At 38.3% G+C, this 27373-nt stretch overlaps 1 protein-coding gene across 4 annotated transcripts in view; it reads left to right on the forward strand.

Annotated features, from left to right (window-relative positions):
- The window catches only part of LOC126277966 (rhophilin-2), a 1086271-nt gene extending 1063456 nt beyond the window's left edge, over positions 1-22815 (forward strand). For all 4 annotated transcript variants that reach the window (XM_049977616.1, XM_049977618.1, XM_049977615.1 and 1 more), the window contains 9 exons: positions 9587-9664; positions 9777-9901; positions 11157-11415; positions 12547-12645; positions 13800-14073; positions 15029-15223; positions 15352-15578; positions 19847-19999; positions 21466-22815. In XM_049977616.1, coding sequence (XP_049833573.1) covers positions 9587-9664; positions 9777-9901; positions 11157-11415; positions 12547-12645; positions 13800-14073; positions 15029-15223; positions 15352-15578; positions 19847-19999; positions 21466-21660 — 1605 coding nt within the window. In that variant the 3' untranslated portion in view covers positions 21661-22815. The remainder of the gene's footprint in view (positions 1-9586; positions 9665-9776; positions 9902-11156; positions 11416-12546; positions 12646-13799; positions 14074-15028; positions 15224-15351; positions 15579-19846; positions 20000-21465) is intronic.
- The last annotated feature ends 4558 nt before the right edge of the window (positions 22816-27373 follow it).

A 27373-nucleotide genomic window follows, 5' to 3' on the forward strand; every position in this document is an offset into this window, starting at 1 on the left:
TTCTGTACTATATTGTAACAATTCTTTAAAGTTTCATCGAACTATTCGCAGTGGCACGTCATGCGAAAGTTACTTTAGGCCTTAAGTTTTGCATCTTAGTGTATATGTAAAATCGAGGCATACAGTATTAAGGACGTAGACCATGGTGACACTCCTCGAATTTGCAACCGATATTCGTGACACTATTTTCAATAAAAGAAGTCAAATTACAAAACTAACTGTACACCTTAACTCAGCACTAGTGCGCTCTAAGCGATGGCATGGTCGACGTATGTAAGCCATTTTCTCAACTAAAAAATAGGCCACTAAATTCTTAAATTTTTTTCGTTCCGTGTTTGATGTGTTGCCCATAATAATGTTCATTAAAAACTATCAACAAAAAGTAAACAGATTTCATCGTATTTGGAAAAAGCAACAAAATTTTGCTAAGAAGCCACAATTTTAACTAAGGTAACGTCATTGGCTTTGACTTAGTTTGAAGAAATACATAGTCTTATAAATACGAATCTTACGTGGCTTTCGGAACTGATGGTCTTGGCAGAATGATAGGACCAATTGAATTTATTACGGGCATTAAACTTTTTTTTTACTTCTATTTCTCGATCGTTCGCAAACGTAGCAGCGACCCACAAAACTCCTCTGTGTCATTCCCAAAATTGATGGCTGACTTCCCACCACAGGAATGGCAAGAAAAATTTTTTATTTTGAGGGTCAGACTTCATGGCAACATTGCTTTTTTAATTTTCGGTGAGCTAGAGGTTTCAGGCAAGACAGACATGTTAATAAGAAAATTTCGACGTCAAACAGAAATGCAGTTTTAGTTCGCTGTAGAAATGCAAAGCGCATTGAGGGCGCTGAGGTTCAGCAAATCATAAAGTACAGTAAGAGGCCATCTTCTTGAATTTCTGTATACTACATACAGGATCCACACATCTTATCTACTTGATTTACACCATTATTTCTACGGTTGTAGTAAGTTGTTATATCCGGTTCCTGTTGAGATCGTTAAGAATCAGACGATGGTCCTGCTCTTCCAGAACATCATATTTTTCGTTCGAACTTCAGCCACGCTAGAATTAGCTCCTTGCCTCTGATCCATAATCAGTAATAAATGTATTCAAAGTGTAAAAATGTACTAACGAAAAAACTGTTTCGAAAATACTTACGTAATAGGTCCCACGGATTACAATGGTAGGTGGCAGACTTTGACGAGCCCCTGTGACACAACCACATATAACCGGCGCTCGCAGGGAGAGTGTCCATAACAGTCCATCTTAAAGTACAGAGGGGCTCTAATATTGTCACGACACAACTTTTTTTAAAAATTTTCACACCTGGATCGTATATGTAATCCACGCGACTAGTGCTCGGTGAATTTGCACGCAGAGGACACTACACGACATGGACGAAAGGCCTGCGTGGAGTGCAAGGGCGGCTGGTGGGGGGCTCTGAACGCCACGATTTTTAACGTGCAACAAAATTTCAAAAACTAGGTTGCAACTGATTATATTGTCTAACGTAGAACGTAGGGACATTTTTAAAGAATGATTTTTAATAAAATGACGGCACTCTGGAATAAGTCGCTTTCTTCGCTAAAAAAAAGTCGTGAAAACGTGCCCCAAAAATAGAAACTAAAATATCGCAAAAATACTACGTACTACAGTTGAAGAAAATCAGATTCAAAAGTTACAAAAAGGTATAGTGTACCTGCATGTGTATTTCATGAATTACAGCTTTGGCCAACTTGAAAAATGTTGTTTTGAAAAACCAATCGTTCAAAGTTCAAACTTGGTTTTCAATATTCAAACCTTTAATCCACAATGCCAGCACCGTACATCACAGTACACTTTCATTTCGTCGAAAACAAGTAGAATAGCTGGCACGCGTACGAATGTAAGCGTTTTCTCCACGATTGTGATCACTTACCGAACCTTTTCCACCCATATTGATATGTTTGTCATTTTCAAGCAGTTACGTTTTGCTTCGTATGAGAAACAAGCGAAATGACAAGTTAGGCAGACTAGACACAACCCCTTGCCTTCGGACCGTTTACCGTCAACGAATTGTTACGAAGGGTAATCTTTTCGAGAATAGTATTTCAGTTAATACTAAAGTCTCCTGTGGTACTGCCCGAAACTAATAGGAAGTGTCCCGTCCATAACTATTACTGTAGTATATCGGTTGCATACGAACACTCGGATGCACATTTCATGAATACGAATGTCAAAGAAAATACTCTAAGAAACATTTTAAACAAAAAATATTAGGCTCAAAAATTTCTGCCCTGGTCTACCCCCTTCCCAGGACATGGATGCACCGTTATCTCGTCAAAAATTCCGGTGTACAAGAGTATCATGGACTAGCGCATTGTTTCGTTACGTAGGCTGCCTTAGCAAGATAATCCGTAACCGTTAGGTGGCGTTAATGCAGAAATGCTATCGAATGTACACTGAAGCGCCAAAGAAACCTGTATAGGCATGCGTATTCAAATACAGATATATGTAAGCAGGCAGAATCGGCGTTGCGGTCCGCAACGCGTATGTAAAACAAGTGTCTGGCGCAGTTGTTAGATCGTTTATTGCTGCTACAATGGAAAGTTATCAAGATGTAAGTGAATTTGAACGTGGAGTTTGTCGTCTCACGAGCGATGGGACAGAGTATCTCCGAGGTAGCATGAAGCGGCGATTTTCCCGTACGACCATTTCACGAGTGTACCGTGAATATCAGGAATCCGGTAAAACATCAAATCTCCGACGTCGCTGCGGCCGGAAAAAGATCCTGCAAGAACGGGACGATCGACGGTTGAAGAGAATCGTTCAAGATGATAGAAGTGCAACCCTTTCGCTAATTGCCGCAGATTTCCGTGCTGGGCCATCAACAAGTATCATCATGCGAACCATTCAACGAAACGGCGTCGGTATGGGCTTTCGGAGGCCGGAGGTCCACTCGTGTACCCTTGCTGACTGCATGACACAAAGCTGTACGCCTCGCCTGGGCCCGTCAACACCGACATTGGACTGTTACTGACTGGAAACATGTTGCCTGGTCGGACAAGTCTCGTTTGAAGTTGTATTGAGCGGAAGGACGTGTACGGGTATGGAGACAACCTCGTGAATCCGCGGACCCTGAATGCCAACAGGGGACAGTTCAGGCTCATGAAGGCTCTGTAATTGTGGGGGGCGTTAATAGTTGGAGTGATATGGACCTCTGATAAGTCTAAATACGACTCTGACAATGACACGTACTTAAGGATCCTGTCTTATCACCTTCTTATTGTGAACTCCTACTAACTTGGGCAATTTCAGCAGGACAATGCGACACGTCGCACATCCAGAATTGGTAGAGTAGCTATAGGAACACTCTTGTGAGTTTAAACACTTCCGACGGCCACCATACTCCCCAAACATTAACACTATTGAACATATCTGGGATGCCTTGCAACATGCTGTTCGGAAGAGATTACTGCCGCCTAGCACTCTTACGGATTTAAGCCCAGCAGGATTCATCATGTCAATTCCCTCCAGCACTATTTCAGATATTAGTCGAGTCAACGCCACGTCGTGTTGCGGCATTTCAGCGTGCTCGTGGGAGCCCTACACGATATTGGACAGGTTTACCAGTTTCTTTGGCTTTTCAGTGAGCGCCTAAAATTTTTAGTGTTATGATTACAGCCATTTTCTCGGAAAGTAAATTAATTTTGTCATTTATCGAGAAAGTAAAACAGAAGAAATTGGGCTTTTTTCTGGCGGTATGTCATCATACTGTTGCTTTCGAAGTAGGGTATTGGTCTTCTCATGGTAAAATCGTCAGTCTGATTGCCCACAAGATTGCGTATCTTGGTTCTTTCGCCGAATGTAGTGACTTTGCTATGGTTTCGCGCTTCATCCAATATCTGCTGCAGGCTTACGCAATTAGCCGGTGTGGATCTGGTGGCGGCGTTGCGTCGGAGAGGGCACTGACATTCGGGCAGGATCTCCCGCGGGATGTGGGACAGCCTCCACTGCCCTCAAATCCCCGGGACCGGTTCTCCGCGGCCCAAACACTCACACATTCCTAGCGCTCATTCATTTTACGGTCCCTACCGTGCCCAAGGCACATTAAACACCGTATCACCAACACAGAATCTTTCTAGCCGAACGACTACTGTCGACGTTAACATGCGGTCCTAAATACAAGTTATTTTATGCCTGAACCCATATCTGTTAGAGCTGTGGACTTTCACACCTCCTTCAGTGGCCTGGTCTGGCGTAAAATCACGGTGGAAATTCAGAGGAATGCTGTTGGGGTCATGTACGAGCTGCATTAGTTGGTGTGAGCGTGCTGCGAACTGCTCAAGGGTTAGGAATCGTAGAACGAAAGACCGTTTCGACCACGTGACTTGCTACTAGGTACATTTCGCGTCTCATGGTAAATACACTGATCGAACAGGCCTCGAAAGTCCCAACGGTACCGACTGACCGCCGTGTCATCCTCAGTCGATAGGCATCGCTGCCTGCTTGCCATTGTCTGTTTTCGTGACCAGAGCCGTTATTTCTCATTCAAGTAGCACTCCAGTTAGCCTTACAAGGGCTGAGTGAACTCAGCTTGCCAACAGGACTCCGTATAGCCAGAAGGTTATCCATCCTAATACTAGCCAAGTTCGACAGCGCTTAACTACGGTGATCTGACGGAAAGCGGTGTTACCACTGCGACAGAGCCTTTGGCCACGATGAATACTCTTCTACTGTAGTTATCGACCCACATTGGTACAGTACGAAGAAAGACTCGATCTATTGGAGTGACGAATAAGAAATGTTCACCATGTACTGAACATTGCATTGATGCAGTGTTCGGGGTGGATACGAGCTCTATACCCACGAACTATTCGTGTGTACGGTGTTGTTAGTTGCTAAACAGCTTAAAAAGTTTAGCATCAACCTCATTATCAGGTCATTCTTTCTTATGAGGAGCAGTTTCGAGCGATGGGATCGCCGTTTTGAAATAATCCAGAGAAAATTGTTATATATCCGTAACTGGTCACAAAATGTAGGGAAGCAACTCACATGGTATTATTTGCTACTAATCCATATAGCCTCCACAGAAATGGTGATTTCACTCTCCTCAATATGTTTTATTCGCTTGAATTTTCATACTCGTTTTTCAAGATTCGAGGAACAATTCGTAGCGACATTTTATGGGGTTGTATTAATGCACATACAAAATAGGCAGTGTTTACCGCTACCGACGTTATTCCGATCCGCAACGACAGAAGCAAGACGACGTTCTCGAATGTGGTACTCGAATGCGCCACCTCGGTTTTCGAGAACAGAAAGTGAGTGAGAACTGTAGTTCTTACAATTAAATTTTCCTCGACACTGTTGACTCTAATCTCTTTATCTGCGATAATGATGGAATCTGAAGAAATGAATTAAAATTTGTACCACGGCCCGTACTTCAGCCCGCTCTCCTTGCTCAGAACCATTCGATCCACGGACTGCCCACCACATAGCATTCCAAGGTTATTTTGCTGAATGTGACGACGTTGCTGTAGTTTCGCGATGCAAATTCGGATCATATTGATTGAATAAGAAATTGTCGTGCGATGGTGACGAACTTCATATTTTTCAGTGTCCTCATTTTTACATTATTTTTTTAAAAATTATGCTGTGTGCTGTTTTATTTTTCTTCTCAGTAAGACAAGTATCGCTTTTACGCTGACTGCAGACTGATAGAGCTTTCAAAATATGTAACTTGAGAATATGACTAAACAACGGTGCGTATGTTTCATAAATCAGTGACATTTCTTTTGCTTACTTACAAGGGAAGCATATACTTACCGGTTCACTGATCTTGTTGGTATTTCGTACGGTTGTACGTACATTAATATAACAATTACTGCTCATCTTGTATGAAGGCTCCTTGACAAATTGAGGTTCGAAGTTTTACGAGTGTTGAATAGCGCGATAGCATCAGCTGTATAGTAATGGAGTTAGTGAAACCGGCTAAGGTGGTGGATTAGAAGCGGCCTGTACTACAGAGTTTTGTCATTTTTTTTCCACCAGTCATCCATCTACCACTTTTATCTCTACGACGAATCGTGTTTCTTCGGAATCGAACAATAATAGCAATAATAGTAGTGTTACATCCGTGACGAGATGCAATCGACGTTTAATAAGGAATTTTCCTGAAATGAACATTGACATATGGGTATATTCATGCGTATATCGCAAATGCAGCGTACATTATTCAAAATGGATGAGAGTTCGGCTTGACTTCACTGCGATGCAAGCATTAATGTATCAATAAATAAGGGTTAATTTCACCACGATTGCTTATACTGTACGTAGATTACATCTCGCCATAGATGTAAACCTGTTGTTCTTATTGTTATAATTATTGTTATTATTCCCTTCTAAAGAATGATTCGTTGTAGCGGTGCAAATGTGTGGTGAAATATTAGAAAAGAAAATGATGAAACTCGAACCCATTACGGAAAGATTGTGTCACAGTTGCCGCCGTGCTTTAATGCTAGCCACATTCGCTGTCCGAGAGTTTGTTCCCGATAAATGTCGGTGTTCTGGCTGTTATAACCACAACGTAGAAGCGATGAGTTACGCAGCAGAGAGAAAAGTTGGGGCCAACTGGCCAGCGACCTGTGAAAGCCGATGAACCACCTTGCGTAACACTTCTCTTGGCAGGTGAAGCAGTCGCGGTTGGCATACAATTCGCTGTGGCACCTCATCCTCCATCTAGCTCGCTCACGGAAAGTGTGTGCTCGGTCTTGAAGGCAGCGTCATGGCTTCAGGAGGAATATTAATGTTAATATTCTTAGGGCAGACATAAAATGTAATTATAGTATTGAGTTTACGCCTTTTTTTGCTAAACAATTTCTACTTAATCCCCTTTCACACGAGAGACTTTTCTTCATTGGACTACTCCTAGCGAGGGAGTCAATTAAAACGCTCTGGCGTGTTATTGCTCTGGTGAGACTCGGTTGTCACGAGTGCAGTCTTGCTGAGGAGAATGGCACCTGAATGGTGAATGTGACGTTATTCTCTTGCGAAAGTGCCAAAACATTAACAACAATAAGCAATTAGTAATGGTGGTAGTTTACTAACTTCAAAAGCACAAATTGTAATGGACACCCTTGACTAACGTCGCATGGTAAATTCTCTGCACTCCTAGGAACTGAGGTGTAGGAAAAGAGTAACACAAACCTATCGAAACATCAGTGCTTATTTGCTCTTGAAAATATATGTGTATACAATTGAGTACAGTGTTGGGGAAAAATGCGACACCCTCACGGACAAGTTCATTTTACTGACAAGTTCATTTTACTGACAAGTGAGGTGATGGGTAGGGGTACATGACAACAAATTAAGACGAGAGGAAACATACGCCACATTAAAGGGTGACCAAACAGTCGCATCAGTACATAGTGTCCTCTCACCTTGCAGCAACACAGTAGTTTGCCTCAATCATCTTGGCATCTTCTCTTGCAACTCAGTCCTGGAGATAGAGTAAGTTCCCACTTCATCATGCCCCATAGCTGTTCATTTGATGAGATACATGGTGATCTTGTAAGCCAGGACAGTTTTTGAATGCCACTAAGAGCACCTTGTGTTGCAGCAGCTATATGTCAAAGTGCATTGTCTTTCTGAAAAAGCACATCGTCTTCCTGTCGAAGAAATGGCAGTAGCAGGGGGATAACTATCTGTACAACGTAGTGAGCACTGGTTACTTTACCCTGCAGAAACACCAAATGTGACTGAGAGTTGTAACTGATTGCCCCCCCCCCCCCCCCACACACACACCCCATGAAGTGTTGCATGGGACCTGTGTGTGGTGAGTGAATCCACCCTGGAATAGGCAGCTCACCAGGTGTGGGCCATATCTGTGTACATGCAGACAGAACACAGTGTAATCATTGAAGACAACAGAGCACCATCCCCTGCTCCACTCAACTCTTTCACAACACCAGAGAAGCAATGTGTGTTGGTGTCATGGTGTCTGTGATATCCTGAGCAGAGGCACATGTGATATTAATCCTGCTCCAAGCAGTTACCAATGGTCCCTGATGATACAGCAGATGCAACCTATGCCCAGATTGCGTCCCTGAATGATAGAGTTTACGTGATTTACAGATAAATGAGGTACACGGCATTACTATCAATAGATTAATGGTGTGATTTGATGCAATTTTCATTGGAAGTCTTTTTTCTTCTTCTTCTTCTTCTTCTTCTTCGTTTACCTCACCTTAAAAGACTTACAAATAAATTGTTAATAATGTTCAGCAACCAGCCACAAATTAGTTCTAGGTTACTTTATTCAAAAAGTACCATTACTGGTTTAGAATTTTTTTTACAATTTGTCATCAGATGGATTTTTCATGCTTTCATAAATACAGATTATACATTAATTTCTTGTTGTGAGTTGCCTTAGAGTAAACAAATTTTTTTGTATGCTGTAAGTCAAAGTATGGTGCACATTGCAAATTCATTTTGTGGCCGAGCAAAAGTGATTTACAATGCAGTGCAATGTTTGTGTCTGAAAATACAAACATCATTGAGAATGTGTTTCATTGCAAGAAAACGGCTAATACAAATGTGCCAGATGCATATTTCACATAAGTTGGTTCCAACACAAATATGTAGTGCAACCATGTTGGCTACACATTCTTAATTGGTAAAGTATTGTTTATCCTAGGGCAGCACACAGGAAACCAATGTATAATCTTTATTGATGAAAGCATGAAAAAACTGCCTGATGATGAACTGTAAAAATTTCGAAATTGGTGACTTTTTTTGATAAAGTAACCTAAAATCAATTTGTGGCTGGTTGCTGTACACAATCAACAATCTATTTTATATCATGGGCACAGTCTCCAACCATGTTATATATGACAAAATTGGACAGACTTAAGATATTCTAAATAACCGAAGCAGAATGTATTTTCAAACATACGTATAAATTCAGGATTGTTCACAAGTGTTTCAAAAGATGGATGTGTGAAAATTAGATGATGTATATAAGAAATAAACGTGTGTGCAGTTCACTGAAGTCTCTGACACAAATTGCCTGGCAAGGCTGGATAGCAGCTCACTTTTGGAAATCTGTTTGACTTTTCTACGTGTTCTGACACATCTCGCCTCCATTGCAATTACACCACAGCAAGTATTATGAATCGAAACTTGGAAAAAATTCTCTATCTGTTGGGATGAGTTACATTTCCCTCTGTCATGTAGTTTTTGCACAGTCATTATTTGAAACCACACAGATGCTAATGAATTACCTTGTACTGGACTTGCAAAATATTTGTCTTTAGTTTTTTTTTATGCGTGATTTAAATGCTTCAAAGCTCTTCCTGCAAACTGACACCGCTGAGTACGAATATGTACTTCAGTTCTCATCATCACTTGAAAATGAATCAAATACATAAATTGTTACTGCCTTCTCTTCTTCCCCATTGTTCTTGCCTCTATCATAGAGTTAGTACCATACTACAATTTTTTATGTAAATCACAAATTTTTACCAAAACAATGCAATGTACAAAAACTTTCATTCAGAATACTGCCTTGAGTATTTTTCTTTTAAACTGTGTTGCAGGACTTCATCTTGGAACACTACAGTGAAGATGGTTGTCAGTATGAAGATGCCATTGCAGAATTTATGGACATTCGACAGGTGTGTATGACTTTCTATTATTATATCTCTGACAGATTTAGATTTATGTTATAATTTTGAATTTTTTTATAAATTTTGAGTTGCGACTAAAATGACTGTTATTTTCCTGCAGGCAATGCGGACACCTCTCCGTGACAGCTCTGGTGTAGCCCTCTTATTCCAATACTACAATCAGCTGTACTTTGTGGAGAGGCGATTCTTCCCACCAGACAGAAGTCTGGGTATATACTTTGAATGGTATAGCTCCCCTTTTATATTGCAGTGTAATATACTTTTATTTAGAGAAGTTAGCCTTATTTTACAAATTTCTGTTACATTAACTACTAAAAATAATAAAAGGTGCGGCCATTGTAAGCAAGAATGTTACATTATTGCTTTCTAAACCACTAATGCCAATAGAGGTGGATAAAAAGTGCTATATATGAGGAAAGAAAAGGGTGGATAAATATCTATCTAACAGCAATACAAAATAAATATTAAATTTGAGTCTTCAGAATCCAACATTTCTGTCCTCATGCTAGTAAGTACAAAGCAAAAACTGCAAAGGCAATAACGATGCTTGAAGCATCAGGACTCTCGATTCATTAATGGTGGAGAAATCTATCCTAAGATAAAAACGATGTACTGTAAGCATTAGACAGCCACAAAAACAAGAAATGGTACAAAATTTTTCATTCAGGTAATGTACTTTGTATTATTTGTAACATGGATTAGAAAATACACATAGTTACTATTTATATTTTATGCTGTGTTATATTTGTGGGGTCTGAAGAATGAAATATCATATCCCAGTTCTTGTTTATGTGGCTACCTATCACTGAATGCCTTTACTGCAAAGTGAGTTGTTACCTTTAACTCATTCCATTACTTGTCTTCCATACAATATTTTATTAATATTCCTAAGCTAGAATGGTGTCACTAAAAACAGTGATCAATACAATAATTACTTTTATCCAATGAATAGTTCTTTGACTAGATTTTTTCCACATTATTATCTTTTTGATAGCTACAGAAGACAGCCAGTGTTCAGTTTATTCTTTTAGTACTCACCTCTGTTTTTAATGATGTAAAGCACAGGAACATTTGATTTTGTTTACATGCATGATAAACACTGTAAACTGTTGCACATTTGGGAACTTCCATAGCATCTTTTCAAAATTTTAGAGTAAAGTTTTATCCTTGTAAACACTCACAATTATAGTTTCTAGTCAGACATTGCTGTGACATGAAACTGAACAGTTGCAATGCTAATTATGTTACACCTTGACTGTTGAGGCAGAATTCACATTTGGCACTCCCCTATGGAGAACACGAATATTAACCTTCAGTCATTGGTGATACAATTTTTCTGAAGCTTATGTCTATGTGTTTAATATTAGGCAAGCAGTTGTGGATGTTTGTGGTTGATTGTGCAGTAAGTTAATTACATGAATTCTCTGTATAATCATACATGTACTATAATTTAAGTGTAACTTGTAATATGTTCCTTCAGGTACGATTCCTTGACGGGAGTGCCCAGCTGCCAGAGGACGGTGGCATTCGAGAAGGCATGTGTACTGTTCAACATTGGGGCTATATATACGCAGATAGGTGCCAAGCAGGACAGGCTCACATCCAAAGGCTTAGACAGTGCCGTTGACAGCTTTTTGAGGGCAGCTGGTACATTCCGCTATATCCATGAGAATTTTACTAATGCTCCCAGCATGGATTTGGGTCCTGAAATGCTTGATATGTTGGTACAACTCATGCTGGTAAGTTAATATGTGTACTGTATGAACGCTGTCTTAGTCTGTTTTCTGTATATCTAAACTGAAGTATGAAGTTACTAGAGGAGGTATATTATGGTTACTAACCAGTAGTAACCATAATATAATTTGTAGAAATGCAGTCAGGCAAATATGTTTAATCTTGAAGTCCTAGAATTTACAGTATCATTCCAAATCTATAAGAAGATCCAATAGAAATTTTGTCATAGAAACAAATGCAAACAAGAACAACATCAACAAAACAAAACAGTTATATTGCATATAGATCATATTTCATCAGTTGGGTGACAAATGACACATGAACCAACAACAGTGAGAAATTGTACAATAATTTTGAAGATTTCTTTAAACATTTGTGTACTTCACTAGATGAATTTGAAATTTAGATGTTAAGGCTGAAAATACTGATAGTCCAGAAGTAACACAAGGTAAGTTTTAAAGTTAAGGGTGGATGTTGGGAACTGTCAAGTGGAAGACACAGTTATGGGTGCAGTGAAAATGAAATAAGAGAGGGACAGGGCACATAGCCAGTCAATGATACTGGAAGACCTGCAAGGGCAACATGATTGCATATTACTGATTGCTGTAATATGAAATTGCTGATGAGGAGACATTAAATTTGTCTGATTTCTGAATAGTAATATGAAACTTTCTGGCAAATAAAAACTGAGTCCCAGACTGGAATACGGTTTTAATATGCCAGCAAGGTTCAAATCAATGCACACTTTCACTACAAAGTGAAAATTTCTCTTGTAAATGTATTTTGAAGTGTGAATGTAGAAATACAGAAACGTGTGAACTGCTTATTTTTGTATTGCATATCAAGTACTAAAATTGCAAGACTTCACAGTGTGGAGCTTCAGTTTTTATGTAGAAAATTGATGTACCAAACAAAATCACCTAGTCTAGTGAATATAGTACAGTTCATTTTGCATTTAAGATAAGGAAATACCCTAATAGTACCATATTTCTTTGCTCATATGCAATATGCAAGGAAAGTATTCTTGCTGCTAATGGATCAGTGTGCACTTTGTGAATGCATCTATATTATTGAAATATTTTGTAAAAATAATAAAGTAATGTGATATATATTTGTATAATGTAATTAATTTGCAGGCTCAGGCTCGTGAATGCTTATTTGAGAAGCTTGAGCTTCAGTCAAGAGATCGTAGAGATATAGATGTTTGTCTTGACCTCTCCCAAGAAGCAGCACAGGTAAGTTAACAGCCTACCTAGAAACATGTTTTATCTGTGACATGTCATCTTGTACAAAGTTATCACCAGGTGCGGATCCAAGGATAGGGTTATAACCCCCTTCAAAGAAAAATTTATTTTTACATATGTAAATTCCCAACCTTTATAGTAAGCTCGTGGAGAATAACATGAAAACTAACCATCTTCAAAATGCAAAGGAAATACACAATCTAGTTATATGCTGGGAATTAGTCTTGACCAGTTACAAAAAACATTCCAGCCATCTGAATTCGCCTGTTCACAGACTGACTATATGTGTTGTCTATAACAAATGTAACAGGGTCTTCCTTCCAAGAAACTTCAATAAGCAAAATAGAAAAGCAGAGACATTCCACTAATTAAGGAAAAAACATGTGACAGAAACATGGAAATGATGGAAACAAAAAGCATTCCAGCAGTTATGCATTTTATATTGTGTAATTTAAGACATTTTCAGAGTTGTGAAAGTTGGTTGCTTTAAGAGATCTTCTCATATTTTGAGACAAATAGTTTTCAAATGATATTTTTCTCTGAAATTCAGGTTATTCGAAGTTATGCTGTAGCAATTTACTAAGCACTGACATAAGCAAATTACCAATTTGCTAGTATTACATTAATATATTTTGTTGTTATTGGTATTGTCAAAGACCTAGGCACTGGTAATACATTCAAATGGGAATAATGCTAAGTGATATTAGGAGGTGGAGGTGGTGGCTGTCACCATTGACATGCATGATCTGCAGTGAAAGTAACCTACAAAAGAACAACAATCAAAAAACTGTGGAGTAGGTGTGTCGCCCCCCTCAGCAAACATGCCAATAATAAAACTGATTTTGAAAATGGTATTAAATCAAGCTGTGACACATTCAAGAATTGAGCTCTGGATCTGCACCTGGCTATCACATTTTTTGTAAACATGATACAGTTGAAGTAATGTGTACCATTATTGTGCTCAGAGTTTAATTGTTTATAAATTTTTGTTTTGATATTATTTATTGCTAATAGTATGTTGTTGATTCAGTTTCTGTTCGTATCAAATTTGCTGTACTACTTCCAACAACATACACAGCTTTTCAGTCAGATTCATTTCTTCATTGTACGTGGTCTACTATAATACTAGATTTTTGTCATTTCAGGTGTCAGATGTCTATGGCAAAGTCCACTCGCTGATATCGTGTCCACCTGTTAAGGACTATGTTCCGTACTCCTGGGTCTCGCTAATTCTTGTGAAAAGAGAACACTATTGTGCTCTATCACATTTTCATGCTGCAAAAGGCGTCCTGAGCCAGAAACTTGACTCCATAGGTGCTCGCACACGTGAGACTCTGCAGTTTTTGCATGCAGAAGGTGACACGAGGACACAACTAGACATAAGACTTCCACAGGATGATGCAGAAAGAAAACTACTAGGTAAAGACTAGTTTATAATCCAACTATTGTTATTGTTTCGATAGTATTTGGCAAAAATATTGGGTTTGTCAAAGAGGATCAAATTTTGTATTTTATGAAACATAACTTTTATCCTGGTCTTTGTTGTACTGTTTGGAATGTTCAGTTTTACCATTTGATAAACTAAATAGTGCCCTGAACTGACATAGATTTCACCCTCAAATGAGTATGTGAAAATCAGCAGAGAAATGGCTGACCAATATTTACCTTCAGGAGGTGCAATCCCTAGTTCTGAACCTAGGATAACTGTTTTTTACTTTAAGCATTTCTGTCAGCAAAATTAGATATTTCACATCCTGAAAGCAATTGATAGCCAGCCATTCAAACATTCTGTTTCTTAAACATTCCTGTCAGTTGAACTTTCCAAATGATTTAGTGTTAACACTACATCTTCCATTAAAGCTTTTCAATTTGCCAGTGGTCATGTGATTTAACACGTTTCATTTCATCATAGTTGAACAGTTGCATGATTTTAGAAAATTTTGAAGTAAATTAAATTTGGCACTCAGAAATAATGCAGAAAAAATCAGTATTGAGTTACACAGTACTGCTTCCATTTGCCACTGTAACATATGCTTTGCCCCTTTTGCCGAAATGGAGCTTAGAATAATGAGACACGGAAGTTACAAATACATGCATATCCTGCAGATAACTTTGAAGTGCATGACAGAAGGTAGTTCCCATTGTACCACTTCTGTGGGCTGCTTTCTGTTCCAATAGCGTGTGGGGTGTGAAAGAATGATTACTTAAATGCCTCATTCTATGTCATACTTAGTCTAATTTTATCTTCCTGTTAAGGAATATAAGTTATTGATTTTCTCTTGTTTGAAGCTGGATAATATTATCATAAAATTTGCAAACATTTGTAATATTTTTATAAGATGAAAAGCTGTACAACCCACTGATATTTTTATAGGTCGAGCTCATTTGCGTGAGGCATTACTTCTTCATGAGGAGAGTCAGAGGTTGTTCCGTATGTGCAGAGAGTTACGTGGGAAGGCAGCCCTTTCAGTTGTTCTAAAAATAAGTCACCAGAATGCACTTGAAGCGTACACTACTGCTGAAGAAGAAGATGATTTCCGGGAGCTTCTAGAACCACCCCACATTCTGCGTAAGTTATTGACTTTGTATGTTAGTGTTTTTCAGTGCACAGAGTAATTGTAATTATTATGTCTTGACCAAACAAAATTTTGGTGATGGGAAAATTAACTTTGTTGTAACACTTCTTTCTGGTTCTAGCATCTACAAAGTTCCAACTATCCTTGACACCTCCAGACTTCTCGCAACACCGAGTGGAAGACCTGTTCCGTGGTTTGGGTCCTGTTGCCATTTTCTCTGCCAAACATCACTGGACAGCACCACGTTCTGTTCAGTTGCAGAGGCTTGGTGGTGAAGGTTTTGGCTTCAGTGTTAGAGGCGATGGACCAGTCATAATAGCTGGTGTTGACCAAGGCAGTCTAGCTGATGTAAGTGACTGTCATTAAATCTTCAAACTTATTGCTGTGCCTATTGTTCATTCCATACTGTTACAAAAGAATGAATGGTTCCAGTTTCTCCAGTTTGTAGAAATTAAAGTATATTTCAGTAGTTTTAAGGATTGTTAATGAGAAACATGAACAACAACATATTGTTGGTTTACTTTTGATGAAGACCTAAGCTTGTGTAAAACAGCATTGTTTTGGCTATTATAAATGCTATGTTACATTACGTATTTCTTGGTGGTGAAATTAATTATGAGGTAGTCCATTGTAGACAGTAATTATAACTCCTCTTTGGAAAGGCAAGGCAACTATCAATACTTTTGTAGATGGTTGATGTGAAGCACAAATCAGTCACTTAGTGACTGCACTAAGGTAGGCAGAGTTTCCCCCATACCGTTTTTTTAATTTTCAGTCGTCTTCTTGAAGTTTCTGTGTGTGAGGCAAAACTTACTTCCTCCAATCCCTGAGTCAGAATCTGTAAGCACTCAAGATAATGTGAGATCACAGCACTAAATTTTTATTGTAGCAGTAATTAAAAATGGACCCACAAATGTGCAATGGACAAAATAGTAGTATGTAGTCTGATGCATGTAGAAAGAAGAACCCTACTGTGGTGAAAAGTCATGTGTGACTGGACATAACTGCACATCTTTCCTGATCATGAAATGCACAAGAGGATGAATGTAAATAGTTACAAACCAATGTCCCTGATGTCCATCGGTTGAAGGATCTAAAAGTTTATTCTAAGCTTGAACACTGTTGTTTTTAGAGTAACAGAAGCGCCTCTCAAAGAATCAGCATGGGTTCAGTAAAAATCTTTGTATGAAACACAACTCACTTTTTTCAAATGCAGTATCTTGGAAATAGTGATGGAGGTGTATATGTAGAGTCAGTTTTCCACATTAGCATTTGAAGAAGAGTTAACGTCCAATAGAACTACAATGAAAATGTTCAAAAGAAACAAAAGTAACACCAGGAATAACATGCTAAGACTGACATTGTTCTCAATATACGTAAAATATTTATCTGATTAGATTGGTGGTGGTATCAGACTGTTCACTGATCATATGTTGTTGTCTACAGGAATGATTACTGCTGGGTGATGATGATGAATTGCAGAGTGTCTTGAAGAGAACTTTAACTTTTTTTATTAAATATAATGAAGGGAAAGAAATGAATAGTATGAAACAACAAGATTAGTGGTAAATGTACGGCACCCCTCTAATCAGTTAAATATCTGGGATGACACCATGAAGCAACATAAAGTGAGATAGTCATGTGACATCTGCAGTAGGGAAGGGAAATGGAAGACATACTTGTTGTCTATGTTCTGGGAATATGCAGTGCATCTGTAAAGGAAATCTGCATGCAGGATACTAGAATGGCCAGTTCTTCTGTACTGCCCTAGGTCTGGGAGTCCTTATCAACTCGATCTGACAGCAGATACTGAATAAATTCAGAGATATACTCCTAGGATCATACCAAGTTAGCACAGCCCCTAGGGATCTGTAATAGAGATATACAGGGAATTTAAAAGGAAATTATTAGAAGAAAGGTAACACTCCTCTCAAAAAATCCTGCTGGGTAAATTTAGGGAACTAGAATGCCAAGTAGCGCAGGAAAAATTCTGCTGCCTCCATCATTTACATTCCATAGGGACAGTGATAATAAGATATGAGTTTTTTCTCTCACTTCATATGGGAATGCATGATGATGATAATTGTGTGTCTCTCCTGCTCTTTGCTGTACAGTGCTTTATACAGTATCTATTTTGTTGAGAAAAAATTTGATTCAGTCAATTCTTTATACAATGCAGATTCTTACAAATAATAGTAGTACAATAAATGTGTTTTAAATTGTAATGATAAGGGATGTGGAAAATATTTAGCATGGATGTGATAGCTATTGTATTTTTAAATCGGCACTCTGTGTTGTTTATGTTAAGTCAAACTCAGAAAATCTATTTAATGTGTGTCCTAATTTTGTGTGTCTTCTATTATTCCGTAGTGACATTTACTATTTGTCCTTACAGAGAAAGGAATTTACATACTATGAAGGTATCAATAATTAGTACAAAGGGTTTCTCACAATTCATATTACTGGCTTCTACATGTTGTAAAAGGGACTCGGCAGATAAAGCGGATGTAAAATAAAATAAATCGAATCGGTCACTTTCAAATCTCCTGCTTCACAGTATGCACACAGCAGAGACCTGTGTGCTCTACACGAGCCAGTGGTATGGGCATTATTTTGGGTATTCGTTGTCAGGTTCTCTTCTAAGATGTCTTCTAAGGTGTCGTCTAAGTTGACAATGCAGCTTGTCCGTGGAGCACCACAGTCAACCCTCCTAATAGGGAATGTACCAGTTTATGACAGTGATCCTATAGTTGAACGAAAATGGTATGTGACATTATAATTACAACAGGGACTGGTGATGGCAACCTTTTCTCATTTTTTGCATACTGTGAAGTGGGAGTTTTCGAAGTGATTTGATCTTGAAATTAATTTTATATCCAAGTGATACTTTCCTGGGAGACTGAAATAAGAATTGAGAAATTCCTTTTCACTAAGGCCACAGTTCAAATAAATTGCATTCAAAACTGTAGAAGTAAATGCAAATTAGTCCTGTGTGTTTTGGGAGCTGGTTGATAACCATAAGTTTGAAAACACAAGTAATAAAAACAGTTCTTTATTTTTTTTATTAATAAGAAGCATATTGTGCCAGAATTGAGGGACAAATTTACTAAACAGTTGCACTCTTTTCTTAAGTTTCTCTCACTAAACACTTTCCTGCACTTGATATACTCAAAAGAGAAAGTATTTTGTTGATTCATTTGTTTGTTCAGCTATTTGATGTATTTCAACTGATATGTTACACCATTACATATAGGCCTTGACTTACTGATTGTATAATGATAATTACAAACTGCGTTCTGACCGATGACCTCGTAGTTTGGTCTCTTCCCCCAAAACAACCCCAACATAGTGTACTCTACAATTCAGTGCATATATAGTGCAGACTACGGTGTAATCATGTATGATATTTTACAGCATACGTAGTATTTCTTCACAGTACTTGACTAATTCCGTTACGTTTAAATTTATATACATACATATATATATATTAAAAACAAAGATTCCAAGACTTACCAAGCGGGAAAACGCCGGCAGACAGGCACAAGAACAAAACACACACACAGAATTACTAGCTTTCGCAACTGATGGTTGCTTCTTCCTGAAGAAGCAACCATCGATTGTGAAAGTTAGTAATTCTGTGTGTGTGTTTTGTTCTTGTGCCTATCTGCCGGCGTTTTCCCGCTTGGTAAGTCTTGGAATCTTTGTTTTTAATATATTTTTCCCATGTGGAAGTTTCTTTCTATTTTATATACATACATACATACATATGTTGTTTACCAAATTTGTGTTGACATTATAGATACAAATAACATAAAGTAAAACATTTTGAAGACTTAATAATGCTAATCATCCTAATAATATTGACTAGCTTCCATAGTGGTAGGTTAATTTACTGGTAATGCTGTTATTTGCTCTGTCCATGTTAACCTACCCTCAGGATAGAGATCCAGAAACTTTACACAAGGTACTTGCTCAAGTTTGTTCTCCTTTATTTTTCTCACTATGTAACTATTATTTTGGTAAATAAAATAGAAAGAAACTTCCACATGGGAAAAATATATTAAAAACAAAGATTCCAAGACTAACCAAGCGGGAAAGCGCCTGCAGACAGGCACAATGAACAAAACACACACACAGAATTACTAGCTTTCGCAACCGATGGTTGCTTCTTCAGGAAGGAGAGGGAAAGACGAAAGGATGTGGGTTTTAAGGGAGAGGGTAAGGAGTCATTCCAATCCCGGGAGCGGAAAGACTTCCCTTAGGGGGAAAAAAAAGGATAGGTGTACACTCGCGCACGCGCACACGCATCGATACGTGTGTTAGGCAGTCGCTCAGTTGCTTCTTTTAAGACAGTGTTACAAATTAACCAAAACTATATTTATAAGAATTTTAATCTAGCTTATATGATAACATTGTTAGTATGTAATACACCAAGGAAAATGTTGCTCATAATTGTAGGTAGATTTGCATTGCTTGGATGTTTTAGCTTGTAGGTAAAGATTTGTGAATCAATGTGATACACAATGGCTGAAAAATTGTTAAACCATTTTGTGTGCTATGCTTTGACACTTATGACTACGTGCATAATTTAAGCTTACCTTCTATTTGCTTTGCAGTTTGGTGGAATGAAGGAAGGTGACTTCATTGTGGCAATTGCTGATCGGGATGTTAAATGGTCCCCGCATGAAGAAGTGGTAAAACTCATAAAGCAGGCTGGTGATACTTTGAGCCTCAAGCTAGTCACACCAATGGACAGAAATTACTTAAAGGTATAATATAATTAATAATAAAAATGTCTCCCAGTCACACACTTCTCTCCTTCATATATGCTTTGTGTTGTTGATTGATTGTAAATGTTTGGTCTAAGATTGTTTTTACAACTGACTTTCTCATCACTAGTTTTGACTAGGAAGGACTTACCAGTGATGGCATGACATTTCTGATCACCAGACCTCATGGCAGTGTCATTGAATAAATTTCATAACTTTCCACAATGTCTCTTGGAGTTACCCAGTGTGAGGCTGGATATATTTGTTACACTTGGCGACTATGTAGCTGTTTATTGATTTTACTTCGACACGCAACTCGCCGAAGTGGCGTCAAATCGAAAGACTTGCACCAGGCGAACGGTCTACCCGACGGGAGGCCCTCGTCACACGACATTTCATTTCATTGATTTTACTACTACTACTACTACTACTACTACTACTACTGGTGGTGGTGGTGGTGGTGGTGGTGGTTTCATGCTCTTCTCTAGCCCATCTCAATTATCAACGATGCAAACTAATTCTACATAGTGCATGGCTCATCAGTAGCACTATACAGTTACACAACTGATAGGGAGGATATAAAAGTTGCTGGTGTTGTGCTCAGTCGAATGGTTTATAGCAGACCACCAGAAATTAACAGATAAATGATGTCATTGTTTCTGATTTTAATTTTCATGTCCACTTGCGTTATACTCAGTGTTGTCTTGCAATTAAGCAACACTGTGATTTGGTAATTACTGTAATGAGGGCTTTTTTTCCGTGCAAATGTAAAGAAGAGAAACACAATATGTCACACGTGTATTTAATTTATATATCTCAGAAAAAGTTCATTTTCACTGGGAGTCATATTCGAGTAAATATTTGTTACTTGCCTTCTACACACCCCAATGAAGGCAAATTTAGTAATGTCTGTGTGAGATATAATTTAAGGACACTTAATTGGCTACAGGAACAATGTTTTTGCACCCAATCCCTGAATATTGTTGGCTAGATTAGATCATGATACATTGCTGAATACTTTGGTGAATTGAGTTTGATTACTAACAATAGCTTGAAACAGGCTTTTTCAGCAGTATATTGTTATGACCAGTGTGGTCGTTTTTGTCTCTCTTGGTATTTCTCTGTCATAGTTGATGTTTTAGAGGACCTCACGCTCCCCGCAGACTTCCTACAATCAAGGCATCCATTTATCATATGATGTGGGAAGCATTTTACGCTGCTGTGTCATCAATTTGTGCATAAAAGTTTTCTGCGTTTCCCGTGATCGATAATGTTTTTGCGTATTTGTAACTTTCTCCTCAGGTGGTATCTCCGCCCATATATTATATGCATCTAACACTGGAAGAGGATCATTTAAATGTCAATAATGTACAATTGTGGATTCTTCATGTTTATCTTTGTAGATTCTCTGAAGAAATGTTAACATTATGATATGAGACATTCTGGTATTTGCTTTCTGATTGCAGCAGCCAAAGGGTGGACCAAAAGGCTCAGTATCAAATAGCAGCTCAAGTTCTGGCGTATCTAGTGGGCAACCTAGTCCTGCAGGAACTGTTGCTGGACACTCTCATAAAAAACTCACGTGGAATCCTTTCAAGAGAGCTTCAGGTCACAGAGACTCAAAGGAGCAGGGTTATGAAGCCAATGTTATTCTCAGATGAATTTAATTACCATTTCAAGATGATCTGATAAATGTTGTAGGGAAGCGAGTAAAGCAAAATCAACATCTTAAATATGGACATAAAGCCACATGTTCAATGTGCTTCTTTTCAATTCTGTAATCCACTTACAAAAGAGAAGGAATGTCACAGTGCCTATATTTTCAGTAGTTAATTAAACTGATTTTGTGTTTCATCCCTTTTTCTGCATCCTGAGAAAGTGTGTGTGGACTATTTTTGTTTTGTTTTGGGAAGTGCACATGTTGAAACTCTTGTAACCATGCAGGTATTGTGATTTAAATTGCTTACTCAGTTAAGTGTAAACCTTCCCAAATTAGTGTAATGCACTCTCAAATATGCAACCTTGCGTAGGTGGTGCAACTTCCCAAAGTTACCGTTTTCAGCTAAGATATTCTAAATGAAAATCATTGTGTTGTTTATTATTGACTTAAGATATTTGTATCTTATAAATATTTAATTGATAAATACTTTTTTCATTTCAGTGTGAGTAGAAACACTGAACAGTGAAACTCAAATACAAGAATATATTGTGCATGTACGGACTATTAGGACCCAGGCATATTGTAGTTGAAACACTGTTTCTGCAATTTAATATTGTATATAAGACCACTGACCCAAAAGTCTGTGAATAGAAAGACGTTACAGTTGTGAATATAGCTGATTGACTGTACTATAAACAATAATGTCAGTTTGTTGAGATTTTATCGAGTTGCATGTTGCAATACTGTTGTAATGATGTCATATAATTCGATGTTCTGTACATTGCAAGAAGAAGACTGAAGTTGTAAGGATTTACATGTAGAAAGGAAAGCACTGCTGTGCCAAGTGTAAAAATAAATTCTCCCACTTTATACTCTGTTGTATACATATATTTTTCATGTAGTTTTACAATTCTTACATGTACTGCTATCTGAAATGTAATTTAAAACTTTTATTAATTAGTTTTATTGTTGACAGAAATCTATTATAAAAAATCCGAACATTTAGTGGCAGATATCTGTTGACATGTCAATATCAGTTTTATTTACTATGTATCAGTACAAAAGTTTCAAATTTGAAGATGTTTTATTACCTCTGTTAATGGTAAATACATATGTACAGTTGTATTAAATGTATGTTTTCTTTGTAACATCAGAATACAGTGTGAACTATCCTGATTAATCATTCCAAAGTATCCTTTTTTCCTTTTTGACATAATAAGTGCTTCTGAAAAAAAGACATGATAACATTATCATTATATTAAGTACAGCTTCTTGATGGCCTGTTGATAAGTGTAACTTTTTTCAACCAAGTAAAACTGTTCTGTTTTTCTGTGCTACATGTTCTGATGGTGAAGACTTTGGACAGTATAAGGAAAACACAGGGTTAAAATCACAATCCTGTCATCCAGATTTAGGTTTCTTGTGGTTTCTCTAAATCACTTCAGGTGAATGCCATGTCAGGTTTCCTTCTTTCTTTTTAAATATACTCCACAGCATGTTCTGTTCCATAACTGTGTAATTGCTCATCTCATTTGAGAGTTCTATCAACATAATATAACTGTAACCTTCCTTGCATTAATTTCATCCATTATAATTTTTTTTTCAAAAGCTTGTTATTAGAAACAGAATATTTTCAGTTAGAAACTCCTGCCACTCCCCCCGCCCCCCCTGTAACCCCCCCCCCCCCCCCCCAGTTCATCTGACATGCTCTGCCTGCCCCCCACCACCTCTGTCTAGTACAGCTCTTTTTCACAGATTTTATTCTCATTTTCAAGTGCTATGGTAGTGCACGTGTGTTCACTCAGTGGAATGCATGTTCAATTATAATTGTCTGAATTAAGCCACAAGCTCTATGGCACCTTGTGAAGTGAAGGAAGTGTTTATTAGGGGTAATTAAGTTGGTGCCACATTGTTAAACTTGTTTCTTTGCTGCTTCTCACTTCATTCTTCTCTTCTTCACCTACTCCACCCAACACACATCCTCCCTCCAGACAATTACTTCTACACCTATTATTTTCAACTGACAGAAAAGTGCAAAATACCTTCATTCTCTGATCTTTATCCATTACAGTGTGACTTTCAGTAAATGTTGTTCATTTCATTGTTTATTGGTCACTTGAAGCTAGTTCCCCATGCTACAGGAGCTGGGCTTATTGTGTTTACCCGACTAGAAGGTGAGTTATTTCCAAATTCATCATTCAGAAAATACAGAATGGTCTTACATTTGCGGATAAAGCTTTGGTTTCTGAGGCTGACTTTTTTACATTGTATAATAGCTCCATATAGAGACTGTGTTACATTCACAGATGAAGCATTGGTAGTTACGGTCACATCCAGATTTAATTAGACAATTTCAGAAGGTGGGAATGGTTGCAGTGGCACCAACATGGCTGAGTGTGGGGAGGGTAAGGGCAAACAGGCAGCAAATTTTGTCACGCTGGTAACCATTGCAATGTATCCTGCGTAACTTGCTTATGAACACCTGCCACTTTTAAACTTCAGTTTGCCTGAATCTGAATGCAATTGATCTGACTTTACAAATGGACAAATACTCGGCAAAAGTATATATTTCTACTAGATACTTTAATTCTAACATAAAGTTTTTCTCCCAGAGCACCTGAAACATGGCATAAAAAAAAAATAAACAAGAGATTCAATAATGGCACTAGACCAGCTACAGCTCGACAGCACTGTTGATTTTCAAGGTTGGCAACAAATTGTGAAGTACACTGTTAGCCCAAAATCACAACATTTATGCCGCTTTAACACTAAGGGACCACAGTAAACTCTAGTGATTGATAATGGATGTAAATCACAGCCTTGACTCTGTTGAGAAATGTGGATTTAGAAATTTGCAGTTCACAATTGGTTCACGTGGTCAGTGTGAAACTAAAGTTAATGGTTATTCAGATGCAGAGGTCACAACTGTGCAGCAGGAAGAAACTTTCATGTCACAAAGCAAATGTTCGTAGGTGGTGTCAAATGAAAAATAAATTATTGATTGCCAGTTCTATATGCCAGACTTTCAGGGGACCAAATATGAGAATGTTTTAGGATTTGGCACAGGAGGTTGTTCAGTATGTGCGAGAGGAACACAATGGGGACTCCTGATTACTGGAGAAATTATCCATATGGTGCCACTGGACATGGGGGATCAAGAGGGTGAACCTTACATTATGACACATAACAACACTAGCTCAGTGATTCCCACAGCTTTTGATGAAAAACTACGTACATGAATATCTGTGTCACATGAGGTATTTAAGAAAACATAACTACTGACCATAATAGACATTGTTAACTTTGTTAGGCAGATTTTAAGATACTTTATATCAATAAAATAGTTTGTAAATTTGATTAGTCAGAATCTGTTAAAGCTAAGAGTCTCTCAGCGAGACTGTTCAGAAAAACACGTGATCTTATTGTCAGATAAATACTAATTTACTCTGAAGGAAAGTATTTGAGCTCAAACACATACATTTACACTTCAGTCCTATGAGGGATCATTTAAAGTTCCTTTATTCCACTAGTGATATTAATTTATCTGCAAACCTCTGCAGTTGGCCAACAGAGGCAGTGGAATGTGCCATGCGGAATTCGACCTTTGATTCTGCTACATCCTTAAAGACCAGTAGAGATGAGAAAGTGTGTATGTGAATTTATTTGTGTAGTGAAGTGTCGGATGGGTCAGCGATTCATAATCAACCCTGCTAATGTACTGTGACTGGTTAAGATGAAGTTTTTAAGAACATCTTTGTGAAAGTGGTATTGGTGTAGAATATGAATCATTCACATGTTGTCTGGTATCTATTATGGTGCAAAAATATTATCACTGGTTAGAAAGGGATACTGTTGTAACACATGCACATAATTGTGGTGGTGGTGGTGGTGGTGGTGGTGGTGGTGGTGAACACCCCCACTGCAAGCTGTAGCAATATGACAATTTCAAGGAGAGATGACAGAAGCAGTGAAGGTGAATTCCAACCTTCTCATGATAAGAAGTTGAAAGTTGGAAGTGACTTCATGGGGTTTGATGCAACACACTAGAGAACATATTAAGTGATTACCTTGTCAGAGGTTTCAACACACAATGAACTCCTCAAAAGATACCCTAAAAAGAAGGCTAACAGCAACATTAAAGTGTACTAGACTATGTGGCACAGGAAAGAGAAAGTAAAAGAAAATCATATGCCGCAGTTCAATATTATCATGCTGTGTGTAATGATAAAGCTTGATGAAGTGCAAGAATACTGTTCATTCTGTTCATTAATGACATTTACAACATTGGGCATCACACATAGCCAGAAGTGTCAGATGTACAAACTTTACACTATCACTGTGATCTGTTACTAATTTGAAAAAGGAGCTTAGAATAATGCTATGCTATATATCTAGTCTCCAAGCTTCATTACATGTGGCAGAATACTGGCTGTGATATTGGTGAACCTGTGGACAACTTAAGGAGGGTCATGCACTGATACTATGCACTGAAGAGCCAAAGAAACTGGTACACCTGCGTAATATCGTGTACAGCCTCCGCGAGAATGTAAAAGTGCCGCAACACAACATGGCGTGGTCTTGACTAATGTCTGAAGTAGTGCTGGAAGGAATTGACACCATGAATCCTGCAGGGCTGTCCATAAATTCGTAAGAGTATGAGGCAGTGGAGATCTCTTCTGAACAGCACGTTGCAAGGCATCCCAGAACTTCTCAATAATGTTCATGTCTGGGGAGGTAAGTGGCTAGCAGAAGTGTTTAAACTCAGGAGAGTGTTCCTGTAACTGCTCTGTAGCAATTCTGGGCATGTGGGATGTCCTATTGTCCTGCTGGAATTGCCTAAGTCCATCGGAATGTAGAGTGGATATGAATAGATGCATATGATCAGACATTACGTACATGTCACCTGTCAGAGCTATACCTAGACGTATCAGGAGTCCCATATCACTGCAATTGCTCACATCCCACCCATTACAGAGCCTCCACCAGCTTGAACAGTTCCCTGCTAACATGAAGTGTCTATGGACACATGAGGCTGTCTCCATACCATTACACATCCATCTGCTGGATACAATTTGAAATGAGACTTGTCTGACCAGGCAATATGTTTCCAGTCATCAGCAGTCTATTGTCAGTGTTGAAGGCCTCAGAAGAGTGTTCCTGGAACTGCTCTGTAGCAATTCTGGGCATGTGGGATGTCCTGTTGTCCTGCTGGAATTGGAATGCAGTCACCAAGCTTATACGAGTAGGCCTTTAGCTCCAAAAATATTGATATTTTGTTGAATGATCTGACACTTGACGGGCCAGCATTGAAATTTGCAGCAGTTTGTGGAAGAGTTGCACTTCTGTCACACTGAACAATTCTCTTAAGTTGTTGTCTGTCCCATTCTTGCAGGATCTTTTTCTGACCACATTGATATTGGAAATTTGATGTTTTACCAGATTCCTGATATTCATAGTACACTCATGAAATGGTTGCATGGCAAAATCCCCACTTCATCGCTAGCTCAGAGATGCTGTATCCCATCACTCGTGTGCTGACAATAACACCATGTTCAACCTCACTTAAACCTTAATAAGCTGCCATTGTAGCAGCAGTAACCAATCTAACAACTGTGCCAGACTCTTGTTAACTTATATAGATGTTGCTGACCACAGTGCCATATTGTGCCTGTTTACGTATCTCCGTATTGGAATGCACTTGCCTATACCAGTTT

This window comes from Schistocerca gregaria, chromosome 6, assembly GCF_023897955.1.
Source record: "Schistocerca gregaria isolate iqSchGreg1 chromosome 6, iqSchGreg1.2, whole genome shotgun sequence".
In the NCBI taxonomy this organism is placed as follows: Eukaryota; Metazoa; Arthropoda; class Insecta; order Orthoptera; family Acrididae; genus Schistocerca; species Schistocerca gregaria.